We start from the raw sequence: 22,215 nt of genomic DNA on the forward strand, positions 1-22,215 counted from the left end.
GCTCCTCACACCAATGATGAAATTTCTCATTCAAGTCATTCAGCAGATAAATCTCTTAACATTGACTGCATTTACCTCAGAGAGTAGCCCAGCTTTGATGCATTCACCAAAGAAGAAACCATGAAAGAAGTAGGAAACAATTGTTTTTCTTTTGGGAGTTTGAATATATTAGATCGTGACTTGATTATAATATCGAATAAATCACACTTAAAACAATCACAAGCACACGAGGGACAGTTGGAAAATATTAAAAAAATTTATGGCTCAATGTGTAAAAGCTTTATAAACGTGGACTATTTCCAAAACCGGACTTTGAAGTGCTGTTCTGTTTGTTCTTCTGATGCTAGTCCTTTATTGATCTCTGCGCTTATCGTTCTCTCTCTGAATCTCATAATCTGCACTGGGATGGCTCATTCACCTCGGCTGGGGAGGTGGAACTTTGAAAAGATCAGTGAACATTAGAACAAAAGAACCAGACAGAAAAAGACAGCAAAAAGGAAAGAGTAAACTGATCCACAGTGGCCCAAAGGCAACATGTTAGTTTGGTGGAAAACTTTTCTCTGCCCACACAGAATGTACACACATACACACATACAACCGGCATGATAAACAGGATTATATTCATCTATTTATAGGATAAACAGGGCAAGTGAACAATGTACAGTTAGCTCCTGAAAGAGATCTGCGTTACATGCTTTTATAATCAATATATGAGAAACAATGTACATGTGTGAGAGCAAGTGAGAGAAAGAGAAGGTACATTATTGTACAAATAGGCAGTCTTCAGCAGTGAGTACTAATCTTTTCCTCGATGAGGGAATGCATTATACAAACAGCGGAACCATGGTGGCTTATTAATCCTGCTATACAAGAGGTGCCAAAATTTCTTCTCCAAAAAATTTCATTTGCCTCTGCTTCCATCTAAATATTATTTCTGCCTATAACAATTCCTTAACATGGGTTTGGAAATATATTTTCACATATACACTACAAAATCTTACTGGATTTAATGTATAGACACATAGTCTATAATTCTTGGTAATGTCCAGAAATGGAAAGACACAGGAAGCAGTATGGACTAAAGGTTTTTGGGCTGCTGTTGATTTTTTGTTAATGAGGTTTAAGTCCTTTCCTTTAGGCACTGTACTTCTTCCCCGCTCTGTGAATCTGCTGGTACAGGGTCATGGAAAACGCCATGCCGAGGAGCTGCAGGACAGGAAATGGCGTTAGTGTAGAGCTTAGACAGGATACAATCTACATTTAAAATGTCACTAGATGTGACTGAATCAGTTGTTAAACACAAAACATTAGCAAAGCAATGACTTGCTGGCTTGTTTTGTTTTCTTTCTCCCCAATTTGGTCACCTGCCAATTCCAACCACCAGCCAGCTCTCCCCTATCACATGACAGCTACAAACCGGTGAGGGTGAATGCTAACGCATGCTATTTTCCCAAGACATACAAAAAGTCAGCTAACTCCACCTTTTTTAACTTGTGCTCATGCAACATGCCAGGATAGCGTAATACACTCAGAGGAAAAAATTATCTGCCCTCTTCCGTATTGATGAGCTCAGACACCCATGATTAGTTAGTGAAACTGTGATTGACATGGCAGGAGTGTGCCATCCCCTCCCCCCAGGGAGTACAGACAATTTTTCTCCCTTGACTCCTACCCATGGATGATAAGATGAACGCTTTTGTGGTGCGCCACTCTGCTGGTTCATTTTTAACACCTAAAAACTACCAGTTTATTTTTTTTTACCTATTCCTATTAAAACACATTATTTAGTAACTAAAAAATGTATTCAACAACAAAAGTGAAACTAATAAGAAGTCTTGTAGTTTGGAGTAAGGAATGTAAGTCCGGACCCCACAGACAAGTCCCAGGAGTTTAGGTTCAACTTTTTTTCATCAGTGATAACAACAGTAAGACAATCAATCAGTCAGTCAGTCAGACAGTCACTCAGTCAATGAATAAATGGGCATTAATAAAAAAAAATATATATAATATTTAAAATTATACATTACAAATTATATAAAAATATATTAAACAAAACAGTGGGACAAAAATAACATGACTACATGTTACTGGGGTATCAGGAAAAGGTCAGTCTGCACCACACAAAACAGATCATGTTCAAGAGCTAAAACAACTACTTTTAATCATCAGTCATTATGTCATCATTTAGGATGTTGCCACTTCAGAAGGTGCACTATTTATGTGTTTCTATTTTGCATGTGAAAGCAATCTATGTGGCCTATACGGGAGCCTTAAACCCAGAAGAAAACTCTATTTTACTGTGTGAGTACTATTTGGTTGATAATAATACTGTTTTAAAATGTTTAGTTATAGTTTGCTCTATTAAAGTTTGAAAAAAAAAATTGCGTAATATAACATGACTACCAAGTGACTATGACAAAACACAGAGAAAATTAAGACTTAATGTCAGTATATGAACTGCATATATGAGTGTAACAATGGGCCTCATTTATCAAGATGGATATGAACAGATTGTAGGCGTAAATCATTCGTATTGAGCGTGTACACAAAAAATTTTGAATACATGAAAATCCCGTAAATTTGAAAAAAATTGTGTATCCCACTCTTGCTCTTGAGTGTGTGTAAATTCATGCATAAGAATGCTAGCTATTGTAAACCTCGAATGATTGGCTTCGGCTCTTAAAATCTGCAATGAGTTACTGCATTTTTATATACAGATTACACACTGTCAAGTTCAAATTGCTTGTTTATTTCAAATGCACACAAAGAAATTAAATTTTTCAGGTGCTGTGACTCTGCTGGATATGCTGTTAAATAATACTCTTCTTATAGACATGAGTTTTATAGACATGAGTCAAAAGTACTTCAACGTCTGCCTCACAGAAATTCTTCTTTTTTTTGGCCATTTTGCACTTTCTACTCTCCGAACTTAGCCTTTTATGGAGTTTTGTGGGTGTCACCAAAGGCAAATCAGCTACGCCGTGTACGCGCCTGGTTATTCACGGGTGATTGCCATTTATCAACATACACACAAATACAAACAAAATCAGCTTTTATGAAACTTTTGCAACTCTCTTTTTTTATTGTAAATTTTTAGTCCAGTTTGGCTTACACAAATATTTACACACAATTTTACTCAAAAATTGATGAATGAGGCCCATTGTTTGTATCTGTACAACAGGTGTGTGGGTGTGTATTTGTGCTGCTTTAAATACCTGTATGACCAGCACACACATAGCAATAGTGCCCAACAGGTGTTTGTTATCATCCAGCCAGTCCACAACCTTCTCGTAGCAGCCCTAGCAGTCAAAACACAACTTCACATTGAATGTATTTACATACACACAATAACCTGATAACTATACAAAATTAGATTTTCACTATAAAACCATTAACTTCAGCATTCTGATAAAGGAAATCACCCAGGTTGAGAGGAACCAGTTAAATAATCAGATTTCTTTTTCAGTACTGTCACTAGTGAAGTGAAGCTTTTAGTCTGATTATAAATAAATTTATAATTTAATTATAAAAATTGTTGGTGCTATTTGTAAGTACACTAGGCCATTTCATTGGCTTAATGTGTACAGTATACATCCTTTTGGAAAAATTCCCATGGCATTTCCTCTGAAATCCACTGGAGTTGTCAATGGGTGTCATAAGATGTAGTATATTCTTTTAAATTAATTACTTATCCAAATAAATCCAATAGGAACTCCATTTTAAACCATATTCTATTGAATAAGCCATTAAAACCTAGCTGGACTGTGAGAGAACAATAATTTACCAGGAACTCCCAATACAATCCACATTCAATAGGAGCCAGTTCACCATGAGATTCTGATTAAATGCTGATGGGAATCAAATGGAAACTTTTTTAATGCATCATGTCATATATTTCTTATTGGTTTACTGGAAGCACAAATGACTCAAAGTTACTGAGAAACAAGTTGCTAAAACTGCTAAAAAGTGATATTCACATAATGCTGACCTCAGCTGATCTGTTTCTATTTTAATCCAAGATTTTTACTTCACTCATAGCAAATGAAATATATCAGACTCACAGTATACATGTGCCAAATAATTATATTAGGCTAAACTGTGTGACTTCCTTGTATTTTCTGAAATCTGATTTAAGATGTCACAGTATGTTGCTTACATCTGCAGAAATCAGGTGATGGTTGGATTCATAGTGTGCATGTAAAAGCACTCACAGGGGCCAGAGTGAGTGTGATTAGTTCAGCCTTGCAGCAGCCGTTTTTTTTTTTTTTTGCTCAAAAATGTTTTTAGAAACTCACCTGAGACCAGAAGACATTACTTGCATTGCGCCCACACTCTTTATAATGCTCCTGACAACATCGGTCTGGGACCGTCTTGTCAGGCAGGGCATCGTGCCAGTCTGTGTGCCCAGTTACGCCACAGCACTGCCACTACACACACACACACACACACACACACACACACACACACACACACACACACACACACACACACACACAAAGAGAGAGAGAGAGAGAGAGAGAGAGATTGGAGATTGTTGCTTCATTCAACATTTATGGGAACATTTCCTAAAAGCAGTAACTGTTTTGTTACAGGTAAAATCTCTGTAAAGCTTTAGCAGGCTGTACACACACACACACACACACACACACACACACACACACAGAAGGAAGTGTATTCATAAGGCTACAAAGCTAGAATGTTAATACACAGATTAGTCATTTATTATAACCTATTTATACCCCAGTGCTGTTGAATTCTTGACTCTGAATGGTCAAAGAATGTTGATCAATTTTTTTTTAATAACAGAAGCTCTGACAGAAGTTCCAGCTGCAAGACAAATCACAGGTTTATACTAATGTGCTCGTTCTCACTGACTTGTATGGCAAATGTTCAACATAAATGTATTTTTAAAATATCAAAACATGGAATTGGGGATATGGTAAAGAGATGTTTATTTTACGTTTATGGAAGAAGTCTCCAGTGTCAGAACTTTGTAACGATCTTAGGTTTGCCAACATGGGAAAGCCATCAAGACAGAGGAGTTCCTGGTTTCTCAGTAACATAAGATGCATTTTTTGTCTTATTAAATTCAAGAGTGAAAGAAGGAGAGAGCCTGGTGAGGGAACAACTGTTTATAGCTGCTGTAACGTAAATGATAACAAGAACTAACTAACTGCTTTATGGACATTCCAGTAAATTAAATGGATAAAAAGTAATTTAACAAATAGATAGTAGCTACGAGTTCCAAGTTTATTGTCATGTGCATAAAGAATGCTTGAGCATCTATATACAGTGAAATTCTTGTGCTACATTTTCACACTCCTACCCAGACAGTGCAATAATGATAAATGAACTCCTACGTAGTACAAAAAGTAAACTGTAAACACTGAACACAGACAAAAGATCATGCAAGATTATTAGATACTAGTTGGTGTTGGCAAACTCTAGCAGTATAAGAGGAATAAAACACTTTGGGACATGCCGTTATAGGAAAAACTTTGGGCTAGTAATAGTGACTCTGTGGCACGTCAGGCTGCATCACACCTCTCAGTTGTTGTTAATTTTTCTATAACACCACATCCTCAAGCAGTTTGTTTCTTACAAATGATGCATATGATTGTTCTTTGGTTACTTGGACAACTCCAGTCTACACAGGATCGAGATCAATATTCATGCTCATACAGTCTGATGCACTCACATGATATCTACTTCAAGCTTGCAATCAATTGACTTACACATGCATGTCCATAAATGCACTGCATATGCAGAAGTGCACACTCACACCCCCGCTCACACCACACACACCTCAGACTGGATGATGTTCCATGCATTGCGCAGGCCGATGTTGTTGTCAGTGTTGTACAGTTGCAGACCCTCCTTCAGGTCCTGCTGTGCATTCTGACTCACCTGCAAGACAGTTCACACTTACACCACTCTTATTCATTCTGTAAAACACCTTACAGCCAATAAAACGGTTCACACAGGCAGCTCAAATTCAGTTAAAATCTGCCATTTTTAACTGATGTCAAACTACATTTGAATGAGATTTCTGCAACTCAAATTATATTTTATATTTTTGATATTTGGCACATGGCATTTTTGGCAACAAGAACACCACAGGCGTAAATCGAGGATAATGGCAGGGGAGTGCAGCAGCAGCAAACACGACCAAGCTGGCCTCTTCGGTTTTTGATGCTTTTGTTTGTCACAAATATGTTCAGACTGAATATAGCTCTTATGTAAATCCACAATAGGGCCAACAGAATGCATTTCACAGAACGCTATTTGGGCAAGTTCTACTGGGCATATACACCCACTACTCACTGGCCACTTTATTAGGAACACCTGTACACGTGCACTTTCATGCAATTATTCAATCAGCCAATTATGTGGCAGCAGCACAACACAAAAAAGCATTAAAATACACATCAAGAGCTAAGAATTAATGTTTACATCAAACATCAGAATGGGAAAAAAGTGATATCAGTGACTTTGGCATGATTGCTGGTGCCAGACGGGCTGGACTGAGTATTTCAGAAACTGCTGATCTGATGGGATTTTCACACACAACAGTCTCTGGAGTTTAAACAGAATGGTGTGGGGGAAAAAACATCCACTGACCGGCAGTTTCCAGTTTTCTAAAAAGAATTTGGCATGTGGTTAACTTGGCATTACTGGATGTACAGTTCATTGCTACAACAATCAATCTTAATATTGTAAGCAAATGTGAATTTTTGTCCAAGTAAACAAATGGGATTTTGTCTCTTGTAACTGGCAAAGCAGACTCTCAGACTCTGTCCAAAAATGAGATTTAAGAAATATATCAGATTTCTCTGCCTTGTGACTATTTGTGTTTTACCTTGTCTGTATACACAAAGAAGAGGATGAGCAGAATCAACTCTGCCAGCAGAATTATCAACAGGACAATGAAGAACTAGAGGGAAAAAAAACAAAAACGGTGAAGAGAAAAGGGAGCAAAGTTATGCAATAAATCCTACACTAATAAACTGTTATAATGTAAAAGTTATATTAGTATCATGTACAAATGATGATCCCTGGGCTAGCACACTGTGAGAATGAGGCTGATCACTCACACTCAGCAACAGGCACTTGTTCTCCTTGATGGCGCCCATGCAGCCCAGGAAGCCCGTCACCATGACGATGGAGCCCAGGATGATTACCAGATTGGCGGCTGAGAGCGAGGGGAAGGAGGGAGAGAATGTGGCAAAGCTCCCCTGAGACATGGAGAGCCAGATCCCTACTCCCAGCAGACCACAGCCTGACAGCTAGAGAGAAAGAGAGAGAGAGAGGGAGGGAGGAAGGGAGGGAGGGAGAGGGACAGATCTATTACTTTTTCTTAACTCCAACATGTACGCTGCATGGAAAGTAATAACCTTGAGAAAAATAGAAATTCAATTTTAGTTTAAAGCATAAATTGAAGTAACTCAGAGAGAATGTAGCCCCCAGTTAGGTGGTTGGTATTCCTTCTGCCCACACACACACACACACACACACACACACACACACACACACACACACACACACTTCTACCCACACATGTAGACAATTTCCCAAGACAAATTTTTTTTGGCATGTCTAATAGTAACAGCACCAGTCCCATCCACCGGTTTCTGTCAGTTGTAGCCCTCTGGCTGTGTGGGAAATTCAGCTAGAATTCATGGGGCCTACTGAGGTTTCACCGACAGTGAGAAGAAATTTTAGACCATTGCATGAACGTGCCACAGCGTCTCCTTGAGGTTTAGGTCTGGACTCTGACTTGGCCATTCCAAAGCATGAATTTTCTTTTTTTTGCCATTCTGTTGATTTACTTGTTTGTTTCGTTTCATCTCCTTGCACTGGCCAACTTACTGCTACTATGACATTCTCTTGTAAAAGTTCTTCATACAAATGTCAACTTTTTTCTTCAATTATTGCAAGATACCAAGCCATGATGCACCCTCCACCGTGCTTCACATTTGGGGTGAGGTTGGGATCTTGCCCTTTTTGCTTCCTTCTTGCCTTCTGTCATGCCTTCCTTACTTCTTACCTTCTGTCATGCCTTCCTTCTTGCGTTCTGTCATGCCTTCCTTACTTCTTACCTTCTGTCATGCCTTCCTTACTTCTTGCCTTCTGTCATGCCTTCCTTACTTCTTGCCTTCATTCTGGCCCTCTTTCCGGCCTTCCATCTTGCTTTCCTCCCTTCCTTCCTGCCTTCATTCTTGTCTTCCTGCTTGTTTTCCTTCTTGTCGTCATTTTCACTAGCAGCTTTATCCTGGTCAGGATTCCCTGGGCATGAAGTAGGAATACCCCATCCACACAGTGGGGGAACTTACAGAGGCCATTCCACTTACTGCCATTTTTAAGAGGTAAACTAGGGGTGGAATGATCCAGAAATTTGGATGGATCCACTGATTTAACAACAAGGCAACAACTGAAATGAATCAATTTAACAATCATAAATCACTTATCACTTAAAATTTATTATAAATCGCTTATTATTATTGAAAAAAGAGAAACGACTGGTGTGTAAAAATAATTCATATTTTAGCGGTGAGGTACAAGCACTAGCCACTGTGCCACCCAATTTTGTCACTTTTCGCTTTAGAACAGTAGCATCAAAATGCAATTGTCTTCATGTGGACAACCAAAATGCCACCAAGTCAAAACTATTATATATTTTTATAATCATGTAGCCTTCACAAAGAGAGGCATGCACACATACACACACACAAACACACACACACAAGAATGTGGGCTTTTGTAACCATTAATGGGTCTGCTGTGCCTGAAATGAGAGGAAATTAGTGATTGCTGTAAGGCAGAAATTATGGAATACTGTAAAAGCGTTGTACCGAAACACATCTCTATCCTCCCACTACTTTACATTACATGCTCTTATCTCCCTCTCTCTCCCTCTCTCTCTGTGTGTGTGTGTGGGTTACACAGATGATAAAACACAATTGGCCATTAAAATCTGTTCAGATGGGTTGTTGTTATGGAACAACGGGAGTGTTTTGAGGAATTTACAGGGCTCAGAGTTTCACTAAAAGCATACTACTTACACATTGGCTGATTTCCCAGTTAGGTATCATTCAAAGGCTAAAAAACACTTTTCCTGTGTATGTGTTTGCAGGTTTTAAAATACAGAATGATACTTGGTGCCACTTGAATGATACCAGGATGATGTCAGGTCTCCCAGGTACAATGTTACGTAAAACCTACTTACGTGGAGAGAAGAAAAAAAGAAAGAAAGAAAAAACCTCCAAACCTATGTGTGTGGTATTGTATGTGTGTGTGTGTGTTTGATAAAGGGTGGATCTTATTCCTACTGCACACACACCTCGTAATCTTTGCTAAAAAGCAGAGCCACTTAGCCTAAGTTAAAATACCAGCATGCACTTGGACTCTCATGAGGACTCATGATGAGACTGCAGACTGCAGAGAGTAAGATTAATGCATCAAAATAATAAAAACGAAAAATGAAAAATCCAATTTTTACAAAGCATGTAGGAGAAAATTGACAAAGATTTAAGGGCAAAAGAAAGGGGAAGAAAAATCTAACAAGCATCACAAAGGATCTGTGCACTTCAGTGAGGGACTGTGTTAAGATGATAAAAGAGCTGAAAATTTAGTATTCAGACTGCATTATCACACGCATGCACACACGCATACACACACACACGCGTACGCACACACATTCGCGCACACACGCACACGCACCTTGGGCTCAGTATATTGGGCAGATGTGTGGAAAAGGGGAAAAGACATTTTAATGATCCTGCTCAATTTAAACCTAGATTGCTCTGGACTATGGATCGATGAAAGCCTTTTCTTTTAAAGTGTTCTTCTTGTTCTTCATCTTTCTCTCTCTCATTCCCCCCACACCCTTCCCCACAGACATCCCACCCCCCCCACACACACAATCTCAGACATGTATAAAGTATTAGAAGAGAAGAAAGCAGAGAAAAGAGCATGCAGATTAATAAATAATGGTGGAGTCACAGTTAGAACAGGGAAAAAGTGCTGCTTCAGCAGACTATGACGATGCATCACACACGTCTCCTCACACACCCTTTTCTTTAAAAGGACCACCACTATGCGTGCGTGCGTGAGTGTGTGTGTGTGTGCTGTAAGTATTGGATGGAGGTCTAGCCACTGCTTTAAGACTTCTGAATTAAACATTAGCAAGAGGGCCATCAAGATCACTAATGCCAAATGATTCATTAAATATGAAATATCAGCCATGAGCTGCGCACACACACACACACACACACACACACACACACACACACACACACACAAACACACACTCTTATATTAACATAATGTTAGTGTAACAATATTTCTGAATGAATCACGGCCCAAAGAGGACATAAAAAGAACATCACTGTTTAATACTTCCATTACAGCTGAGTGCAAAAGTTTGTGCCCCCTTAGACAAAATTGACAAGGCTATTTTCTCTATTGGGTTTCATTAACGTTTACTCCTCATCATGAGTAACAAAATGGTCACATAGTTCAGATTAACAGTTAAAATAATCCAAATTACATCAGTTCAGACATGTGCATCCCTTTTCTGAATGTAACTAAATTTTCTCTATTAACGTGTATGTCCAGACTTTGCCTTGAATTTTTCATCTTCTCAGCTTTAATATTGCCTTTTTCAAACCTGGTCTGTGACTGAGAGGATAAGCATTCTGTTGATTTTGCTCTAAACAGTCAAGGTTAATAGTGAAAATACTCAGTTTAAAAGACTGAATCCTCTATTCTAAATAGAGACTGAAAGGCTGATGGCAAACCTATTAATATTCACATCAAGCATCAGAATGGAGAAAGAATGTGTTTGTTGGTGCCAGATGGGCTGGTTGGAGTATTTCAGAAACTCCTGGGATTTTTACAAACAACAGTCTCTAGTGTCTACACAGACTGATGCGAAAAACAACCAAATAAGCAGAAAAAAAAAACCTACTGAGCAGCAGTTCTGTGGCGGGAAACACCTTGTTGATGGTTGATGATAGAGATCAGAGGAGAATGGCCAGACTGTTTCGAGCTGGCAGGAAGGCTACAGTAATGCAAATAACCACTCTTTATAACCGCGGTGAGCAGAAAAGCATCTCAGAATGCACAACATGTAAAACCTTGAGACAGATGTGCTACTACAGCAGAAACTCACATCAGGTTCCACTCCTGTCAGCCAAGAACAGGAATCTGACATTACTTTAGGCACAGACTCACTCAAACAGACTGGAAAAAGACCAGGTAACATTTTCCACATCTTCAACTGTCCTGTTTGGGTGAGATTAGACCTATTTCTCCATTTGCCCCCTGCATGACTCTGCATTGCTCCCACAAGACTGGCTGATTGAATAATTGCAGGTATATAGCTGTTCCTATTAATGTGGCCAGTAAATGTATCTCATCAAATTTCTAATATACTTAAGATATATAGGCTGTATCAAACCCACGAGAGACACGCAGACATGCAGACAAGCTCCAACATAAACTAGGCCACTGGGTTGACACAGTTCACTCAGTACTTGAGAAAAGCACTCAGTATGCGTTAGTAATGTCGTTAAACAGAACTTGGCTTAATTAATGCTATTTTTAGAATGAACTAATGTCAATAAATAAATCAGTGTGGTAATTCTGCATAGAAAAATCGGCAGTGTTAAATAAACTCATGCAGCGTTCAATAACCACAATTCTAATTAACATTCAGTGAACTCCTACAGAGCTGAATTAACTCCTACAGTGTTAAATTCATTCCTGCAGTGTAAAAATGAACTCCTATGGAGTTCATGTGTGTCTGGCTAGATGGACAGAAACACTGTAGGAATGCATTTATCACTGGAGAGTTCACTAGATGAAGATGATGGCTGTCAAGACCTTCAATAAAAAACCTATTAGAAAAAAACACATACATTTCTGTGTGTGTGTGCGTGTGAATGCGAGTTATTTTCAGACAGCTCTGGTTTTGGGAGAGCTGGAGAGAACTTTAGGAGATTAGGAGAGGATCTTATCTGACAGACATTTTCCCACTGTGATTTGGGATGTCTGTAAATAAACACTCCCCATTAGGAGGGAAAAATGTGGGAAGATGAAACAGCTGGTCTCGAGTCACTCAACTCAAACTAAAATGTCTCCTCTTGTCATCTAACCAAGTAATGTGTTAGATTTGGCCAGAGTGGTGTTATTGTAGGAAAAGAGCTACAATATTAGTACAACACTAATCCACAGGTATTATCTCATAGTTATTTAACTTAATTAATTAATTGATGGACTGATTAATTAATTGATTGATTTAAGTAATAATACATGGTATACATGTGCTGCTATATGAAAACAATCAACCTCAAGCTGTTTATTTTTCTGTAAATGGAAAACCTGAAATAATGTATTCTTCTTATACAACAGCAATGTTGACGATTCTTATTAATTAAAGAATGCTACATCATAATTTTTATCTGTTTATAGTTGTTGAATGTCCATCCACAAAACAAGTTATCAAACACGTTAAAGCAGCTATAACCAGCTGTTCCATCACCAGCCTCTCTTTTTTCGATCGCTTCACGGTAATAAGTCCAAAAAAATGCAAAAATGCAGATGTTACCGAGAAACCACAAAGTCCTCAGTCCTAAAGACTGTCCTGTGTTGAAAAACTTCAAGTTGCATCTTTACCTCTGACTGTTACAAAAACTCTAACACTGGAGACTCCTTCCAAAAATGCAAATAAATGTCTCCTTACATAAAAACGTCACCATTAACAATTACACGTTTTTAATTTGTTTGCGAAATGTCTGCCATGCAAGTCCCAGAGTAAGCTGTTACTACAGAAATGATTGTATTAGAACATTAACATAAACCTGTGATTTAAATTACAGACACCACTGTCAGAGCTGCTGTTATAAAAAAAACTAATCACCCTTCTGACCAATCAGAATTGAGAACTCATTTCCTAGTTTCAGGATGAACTGATATCTATTAAAACATTTTCAGCAAAGAAAATCTTCAGTGTTGAGAAAAGTGGAAAAAATCTCCAGTGTTACTTTTCAGGTTCTACACTGAAACTGTAACGGTTCTCCCAGAGACGAAGAAGAACTGAAGAATCCATAATGGTGCCAGATGGAACGTTGATTTTTAAGCATGCATGGAGCATATGGCCACTTCTGACTGATTGCAATTAAGAGATTTTTTGCATGTGAATACATAATTGAACATAAAAAACATGCACATAATTAAAAACATTGCAAAATCTATTACAATCTTTGAGAACACTGTTCTACCATGATGACTCGAAAGCGCCTGAATGATTGTTACTCACCCAGAAGAGCAGGTTGAAGAGGAACATCATGTATTTGACACAGCACAGGCACCCGCGCGCCATCCTCAGCTTCTCCAGCTCTAACAAGAAAACAAAAGACAAGTCCAGGTAAAAAACAAGAAACTTCCCTCCACATGCCCCACTCTGCCTCGCTGGCTTCTCGCCCACAGCCGCCGTGCCCTCTATGCTCTCCTCGGGACTTGTCTGAGTCTGAACCTTCGAGCGACGGGAGCCGTAGAAAGCGCCCACGGCGAGGCGGTGTCCGCGGCGGACAGCCTGGGCGAACTCCAGCTCGGCGCTGTCCAATGATGGACTCGGCTGGACGGCCACGGCCACGCTGCTCTCACAGCGCTCCATCGTGAATCAAACTCTCACGCATGCATCATGTAGAAGACGCAGTGCATAGCGTCAAATTGCTCCATACACTCCAAAAGACATCCTGGAAATCTCATAAGTTACACTCGGTCTGAAGCGCCCAATCAACAGCCCTGCATCCTCCTACTCTTATTCTCCAAAAAAGCAGCTATAGAGCATCTTTCCTTTCTTCTCTCGTAGAAATGATCTGCTTTTCACTTCTCAGTGTGCTCCCTCGGCTCTCCTCTGCACAACTAATGCACCGTCCTCACCTCGCTCTCTGCATCTGAATGTGCTCTGCTCTACTCTCTCTCTCTCTCTTTCTCTCTCTCTCTCGCCTCCTCTCATGGATCTGCTAACAGGAGTGTGAGTGGTCCCTCCTATGGAGTCAAATCAGATTCCTCAGAACCAGAGCTCAGGCTTAAATGGGGAAAAAAAAGCATTTTAATTTGAATAAACTTTCAAGATATTTGAATAAAGTGGTTTTGACTTTACCTCAAAAATCTATTCCATAGAAATTCAGCTTCTCATGTTCATATGGTTGTAAAAATTCAGGTCATAGAAATGCAAATAAGCCTCGACTGATCTCAAACTCTTATGATCACACGCATCACAGTCACTGTCGTAGAACAACCTCATAACTCAAAAAAGGATACCTTTAGAGTACAAGAAAAAAAAATGTTCAAGACTTAATTAATATAAAAGCTTCAAAATTTTTTTTTAATGAAGTAAGTCATATTATATTTTATATATTATATTTCAAGTATTTTATATTTTTAAAAAAAGGCTGAATACATAAAATGTTCAAGCAAAATAGAGGAGTTATGAAGTTTCAACCTGAGAATTTGATCAAATCGTGTCCTTCTCACCCACAAAAGTCATTTCAAGCTGGGGCAACAACATTAAAGCTGCAGTATGTAACTTTAGCGAACACAAAATTTGGAACATACTCGTACGTTTTTTTGGAACATACTCAGCTAAATTCCTTCCTTACCAAAATCCAGGTAAGCAACTAACACGACTGAAAGCCTACAATAGTTAGACTGATAATTAGTTTACGGCTATAAATAATTTGAAGTGGCTGCTTTGTTTTGTAGTGGTGTTTCACTTTACTAATTTTGACTAGTGCCATAAACTCTAGATGAGATGAGACTTGTGTTTTGAAACTGACGGGGAGAATAAACACGTACTTCACTGTCCAGTCGTCTTTAAACGTTCTGTTTTCATCCTTGATTTTTTTTTTTTTTTTTTTTTTTTTTAAATAAGCCACGTCCTCAGAACAGAGAGAGTAAATATAATTAAAAATCTATGAAAGTCTGAATGCTCACCACTTTCTGAGCTGGTGTGAATATATTACAGTGGAATTCATGAGGTTTCAGACTGTCAGGACAGATGTTCATCCAAAATCTGATCAGTCCAGAGTTACCTTTAACACCACACAGCACCTCTGAGGTACCCTGAAGCACAAACACAGGAGATGAAATAAACCTGTGTATCTGTGGCTTTCCTGTTATTACTTTCACCTGTGTATTGGTGCTATTTACACAATAAACACTGGAGTTTTGCCACCAGTATACAACCACAGGCTGTATAATATGGCCCTTTACTAGGAATGCTCTGATTTGGGATACATTTTCAATAATACACTGATATCAGAGCTAACTACTAGATACTGATCTGACACGTAAATCCTTGTACTTAACACACTGACGTCTTGCAAGCTTACTGCAGAACATCAGAAGTGTTTAAAAAAAACGATTTGTGTTATGTTTTCATGTGCTAGATCTGTACTGTGCCAGTTAACGCAATGCAATATACGGCATAAAAGAAGTCAGTGGATCAGATTGGAAAACAGGTCAAATCTGAACCGATGATTCAGGCAAGTGCACTATTTTTAGGAGAAAGCGCACACACACACACACACACACAATGCACACAAGCTGTTGATGCACACATACTCTATTACCAAATAAGTAAATGCTAAAATTTGACAAAGAATTAGACTGGAAAATTTTTGGTTTAATGTTAAATCCAGATTGTTCTTCCTTAGACTTTGAGACAGAAGCAGCGTGTAAACGAGTGTGAGAGGGGAATAAACAGAGAGTGAGACTAGCCAGTAGCAAGAGTGCCTGATGACCTTATGTTTCCATGACAATAAACTCAGGGTCATATTCAAGTTAAGGAGTTATTCTCCATTCCTTATAGAACTTATAGTCAATAATGAGCAGAGAGAAATTCTTGAAATTCTTGCTTTTAGACCAGACAGCGCTGCACAGTAACAAATCCATGCTCCTGCATTTTGACATTGTTTTCTTTGCCTAGTGAACCAAAGCATAACTAATCACCAATGTTGTATTTGGACATTCTTGACCAGGCACCGTGTGTATCAAACACTGACACATGCGTGGAGCTAGTGACATATGTTTGGTTTAGTTCTGGTCAGGAACGCCATGTTCTTCTGTGTGTTTGATAGCCATCATGTATGATAAGGTTAGGAACATGCTAGGAGTTGCAGCAGAGGTAGCACTATAACATGTTAATAAGAGTAGCGGATTACACAAGCAAAGCGTTTTCAGTGCCGTCGAATCCCCTGAGCAGAGAAATGGAGGTTGCTGTAGTGTAATTTAGGGCAAGTCCTGAAGGAGGGATTTCTGGCGAGCTGTAAACAGACGAGATAAAAAACACACAAAATGGGGGGGGGGACAGGTAGAAGGCAAGAAGGTAACAGACAGAAATGTGGTCAGAAATGAGGTAACTACAGTGGTGGCTCGTCCATCAACCTCTTGATCTTTATAAATCTTTATGTTTGACAGATATAAGCCAATGCTCCATTGATTTGCTCGCCTACCTACATGTTGCGCAATTGCGAGGCAGTGTGATCACTGCCCCATTTCACTTCCACAAATTATTATTGCAAATGGGAACTACAACAAGTGCTAACAGAGGCCCACTGGGGCAACAATCACGCTGCCCCATGCTTGCACTAGAGGAGGAGGAGCAGCAGACAGAGCAGTTAGTGGGGTTGCTAAATTGAGCTAGTTTAAAAATACTATACACCAAGATCTTGCTTTATAGCAAATAATCAGAAATATTAACATCAGTGTTAAACAGTATAGCACACTGATCTTCAGTACTGTAGTAACTCTCAAACAAAACAAATTTCCCTTCTCTATTTACAACATTTTCCCCCAATAGGTTTACGAGACATGACTACAATTTTACCACATAATTCATTGTTTCTGATTCTTCTTTATTTATCTGCTGTAACATGTTTTTATGCGGATGACATTTAGCTTTGATTTACATCTACATAACATTCACCATCTTCCTCAATGGCTCCTTATTCACTGTATGTGCTCACTACATAGGGTATAGAACCTACTTTGCACACTGTATGGCTTATATTGTATTTTGTTCATAATTATAACATGGTGTGACAGAGTCTGCAAACAAAATTCTCTCTAGTTTCACTAAGAATAAAATATTGGCACCTTTGGCTTAATTTGGGTTGCTTGCCACCTGGTGTCATATCATTAGCACTTTACTCTGTGAGGTAACAAGTGACAGCTGTAATGTTAATGGTACTGTTACATTATGGAAAACTGATCAGTGAAAAAAAAAATGCTAAATAGTCTGCTATCGTTTAATGAAAAACACTTTCACAGATCCAGCTAACACCTTTTAATTTGTAAGTAATAACTGAAAACTAATGAGAAGACAATTTAAACACATCACTTTATTCCTTGTCCACTGTATCGTATGTCTACTGAAAATTACAGTCTAAAGTGTAAATTATTAAATATTGTGTATAAGTATTGTATATTGCATATATTGTGTGAATTCTGCTCCATTTTGTTGATTTCAACTGCAAGACAAATTCCTTGCACACTTGAAAAGATCCTGATTCTTATTTATAATGTGTGTATTACAGAAAGCAGTGGGCGAGGTGGCTATCTGGTTTGTGTCATGTTATTTTTCTTAGCTTTTCAAGTTCCAAGAAGCACATTTTTTGAAACTGAGATATACACTTGTGCTGAAGTGGGTGTATTAGTGGAAGCAAGCCCCTGACAAGCAAACTCAGTATTCTGGGCAGCTTAGTGTGTGTTTGTGTGTGTGTGTGTGCACTGTAGAGCGCTGACTCAGTGTCTTTCAGTGTTTCAGCCCCGAGAGTTCTCATTACAAAAAGGGTGAGTCACAAAGTTTGCACTGTACATCATCCACAGATGTTGCACAGCTTTCCATTTACAGGTGTAAGTCCATCAGTGAAAGACATGTAATTCATTCTCTCTCTCTCTCTGTCTCTCTCTCTCTCTCACACACACACACACAGATGTTCCAGTCATGATTAGACACTGCATGTCTGCTTTTTGGACATAACAATTCAGAAATAACAACGACAAAACATACATCATAAATCTAAATCTGAGCCTTAAATCCCAGCACAGCAGATGCTCTGTGTGTGTTGTTTTAACAATCACATTATGTCTGTCTAACAAGTGTCTGCCTCCTACCCAGTCGCCCTCACACACGTCAACCACAACAGAAGCAGGTATTGCTATATGTAAGTTAGAGAAGCAGTAATAACAAATACTCTGAGCTGCAGATGCCTAAATCTTGCCAATGCTGAACACACAATAAAAAAAATCCGCCTGCTAGTTTACTACACGCACACATACGCACACTCATACACATGCACACACAATGCTCCATTAAGCCTTTAATACATATTTACTTGCCTCTTTCCAGACTTTGTCTATCAGTTAATTATCATGTTAAATTTTCCTTACAGCTTCACATATCACTGAAATGAAGATCATAAATAATTCAACATATTTGTGCTGGCTGCTTTTAGATGATTTTAAATGGATAATGATGACCAAGCGAGTGTGTTTCACTCCCATCTTCCATCTGTTTCTTGGTATAACACACACACACACAAATAAGCAGGTATTCAAGGGAATTTTCTACATTTTTTCCCCACAGAACAGTCATTTACTCGGTACTCCTGTTCACAGCTAACACACTACTCAATTGAATGCATTAATGGAAAAAAATCATATCTTGCTGATCTCCCGAGTGACTTACAGACTATTGTGAATTGACAATCACCAAACCTATTTGGTCAGTAGATGTGTTGTCTCTCATGCGTTTTAATTTTCGATTTAAGTGTTTAAATACATGGCGATGGAGCGCTGTAGTATCGACCCATTTGGTGTGTTCGTAATCAAAAAAAAAAATGGAACAAAACCTAATCTGGTTACAAAAAGACCTGAGTTTTCTAATAACCTGATGGTATAATTATAATCTGACTAAAGAATCCATCAAGAATTTTACTTAGAAATTGGATTGACATTACCTAAAAAGTTTTCTACTTATTATTATTATTATTATAATAATTATTATTATTATTATTATTATGGATTAGCACTGAAAGATTTGGAGTGCTATTCAGCTAAACTAATACTGTCAAACGGTGTAACTTTAAAAGATTCTTTGCTGTTCTGTCAGTAGCTAATCATGCTAAGTAGCAGTCTAGCCTGGAATGACTGGACATATATACACTTCTCATAGAAACTCAGAGTGTTTATACTGGAGAGAAAATAAAGGCTCTTTGCTGTTTGTGGAGGGCAAGTTCTAGACAGTGTTTTACGATTACAATATTGTGGACTTGGTGGCACTGAAAACCGAGGTGCTACCCAACCAGATGTCGTACACTTATTTGTACTGAACAAAGTTAGCTAGCTAAACATGTCTATTATAGGCAACTCCTTTTCTAACAAATTTAGTTAGTTCTATTTCCCAAAATATTAACAAGCTAGTAGCTTGTAGGATCTCCGTCTTGATACATACCACTAGCCTCATAGTGCAGGTCTTATTTGCATCTGTATTCGCACGTGTTTAGAACATGTCATTCCGAAAAATACATTCATATTTGGTTACATCTACTACATATCCATTACAAGTAGGAATATTGTTGAAATAACAATCCTCTTTGTTCCTGCGCAAGTTATGCTTCATGCCAGTCAAAGTCATAAGTGTTCATGGTATTAAAATACAGCCGAGAATTAGATTGGAAAATATGTTGAGCCCAATCCAATCAGGCCTGTACTGGTTGGGGCATGGACTTGGACAGAAGGAGAAAACATAATTTGTGGGTTTAATGTTATGGCTGATCGGAGTATGTGCAACATTGAATATTTATGATAAATCTCTAAAGTTGTTTGCTAGGTGAAGGTCTGTTGTGCTTTTGAATAAATTGAATATTGTTACGTGTACATAAACACTGATTTTCTCATAATGAGACATTCTACCCACTTCCCAATGACTAAGTAATGACCTGTGTAACTCTAGCCGCCCACTCCCAGATGCGCACACACACACACACACACACACACACACACACACACACACATCTCTCATTACTAATTAATCAGCTCTGGCAGTCTCACTAATGCTCCTGGGTGTTGCTGCACTTCCAGGCCGGAGTGTGAGGAGGTGTTCGAGTAGCGAGACTGTGTACTTGTCAGAGTTGGCTCGATCAGAACTTTATGTAACTGAAGGATAACTATCTCGAGGGGGTCAGGCCTCTTTGGCCTTACACAAGGCAGCGAAAAGTCGAGCTCTACTAAGTGTGTGTGTGTGGGCTGGGAAGCAACTTTAATGTAGTCCAATAGTTTGGATTTAAAAAAAAAAAACTAAACAGGGAAAAAAAAAAAAAACCAAAGCAGTCTGGTTTTCTACAGTGGCATTAGCATTAATCTCTTTACAACAGCAGTGTTGATTAAGTGTTAATTAATTTTGTTTATATAACAGTTACTTCAGGTGCACTAATTTGATTGGATGAGCGGCGTTCCAAGAGTGCTTATACTCAGTACAACCGCAATGGGATGTTTCACTGTTTGTATCATTCTGCTTATCTGTGTTCACATCATAAAATTCCAGTTCTAGTGATGGTCCGTTACACTGAAACCATTACTACAGTCGTGTTAGTGACATCATCAGCGGACATGATTAACGATATATTTTTCATGAATATAAATTCTGACTGGTCAGATGAAGATGAAAAGGAAGCACCTTTAACAGGAATGTACAAATCAATGTGAGCTAGATAGCCAGTTAGTCCAAGTGTGGCTTCTTCGAGATCTATTTCTGTTTGCGATAATAAAAAAAAAATTATTTGGCCGTATTATGTCCGAAATTTCAGGTACTCTATATTAATGTTTTAAAGTTTAGTTAACAGTTGTATAAAAGCAATATCGCAGTCACAATTGTGCAGTTATACTGAATATCAGCATGGCTCGTGCAATATTGCTTAAATAACAGCAGCTCTGACAATGTTTATATTAATGTGTTTGCTCTAATATGTTGTTTCTATATTACCAGCTGACTCATTAAGAATTATATGGCAGATGCTAACAAACCAATTACATAAAAAAGCTTCATTATTTAACAAAGAAAAATGTATAATTGTTGATGTAGTGACATTTTCTGTGAGGAGATGTTTGTTTAACTTTTATGGAAGGAGTCTCCATTCCTTTGTAATCGTCAGAAGGTTTTCCACCATGGGAAGGTCTTCTTTACACTTTCCGCTTTCTTTTTAACATTTTTTTTTTTACTTCAAGAGAGAGAAAAAAGAGAGGTTGTGAGGTTAATGAATGTTTACAGTAAGATATGTCAATCTTTAATACATAAAATGTAACTGTTGGCAGATGGTTGTGGTATAAGGGCAATAAAACATTTCTGATTCCACCTACAAAACAATTTAATGCAATCAGAACTAATAATTTAAGTAAAATTTAAGATTTAATAAGTAGCAACATATCTTTTACTGAGCACCAGAATTGGCTTTATAATTGAACATTGTGGTAGGGTGGAATGTAATCTAATATACATGTAATCTAATATATAAAATATTAACTGGATAGTTGAAGATTGGAAGAAGACCAGATGATACTATTCCTATCTTCAGCTGTCCAGTTTGGGTGAGTCTGTGCCCACGGTAGCCTCAGATTCCTGCTCTTGTCTTGAGAGAAGAGGAAAATGAATAAAAAAATAATGTCCAACTAAGTCTTATTGAAGGCATGAAAAGGCTAAAGCTGCTGTAATGAGAGAAACATGAGACACAAACACAACCTTAGTGTAGTGGGAAAAAAGCTGGAGAACAAATACTGGCTGGAAAAAATAAAAAACCTAAAAAAAAAAAAAAAAATTGCCCTAGAGGCACACAGAATAAAATGCTTTCATAATAACATGGAGAAATATAATTTTTATGGCTATTAATATTTTAACAAACACTTTTCCACTGTACTGATAATGAAGGAATATCAAAAACCTAACACGCACTAAATGTCATGTCTGTGTAGTTTTTGTCCTGTTTTAATAACAGAGCCCAAAATTAATGCCATCCCTCTGTCCCCTTGTGTTAAAAAAGTGATGAGGAAGCTGCAAGTTCTTGCATGAGATGGCTGCGGGAACATAAAAAAAACACATTTGGCAGCAGCTGTACAACATCTGTCTCAGCAGATTCTCAAAACTTGCTG

The 22,215-nt window shown here is 38.2% G+C and overlaps 1 protein-coding gene across 2 annotated transcripts in view; it reads right to left on the bottom strand.

Annotated features, from left to right (window-relative positions):
* Positions 1-232: 232 nt before the first annotated feature.
* The window catches only part of tspan9b (tetraspanin 9b), a 29,914-nt gene continuing 7,931 nt past the window's right edge, over positions 233-22,215 (bottom strand). The window contains exons 2-8 of one of the 2 annotated variants that reach the window (XM_026923666.3): positions 13,322-13,401; positions 7,095-7,286; positions 6,860-6,934; positions 5,806-5,907; positions 4,296-4,427; positions 3,216-3,299; positions 233-1,206 (exon numbers count right to left, since the gene is read on the bottom strand). In XM_026923666.3, the coding sequence (XP_026779467.1) occupies positions 1,135-1,206; positions 3,216-3,299; positions 4,296-4,427; positions 5,806-5,907; positions 6,860-6,934; positions 7,095-7,286; positions 13,322-13,384 (720 nt within the window). In that variant the 5' untranslated portion in view covers positions 13,385-13,401 and the 3' untranslated portion in view covers positions 233-1,134. Of the gene's footprint in view, positions 1,207-3,215; positions 3,300-4,295; positions 4,428-5,805; positions 5,908-6,859; positions 6,935-7,094; positions 7,287-13,321; positions 13,974-22,215 lie in introns of those variants that run through there. The other variant, XM_026923665.3, reaches the window with a different exon arrangement.

Source organism: Pangasianodon hypophthalmus, chromosome 18, assembly GCF_027358585.1.
Source record: "Pangasianodon hypophthalmus isolate fPanHyp1 chromosome 18, fPanHyp1.pri, whole genome shotgun sequence".
NCBI lineage: Eukaryota > Metazoa > Chordata > Actinopteri > Siluriformes > Pangasiidae > Pangasianodon > Pangasianodon hypophthalmus.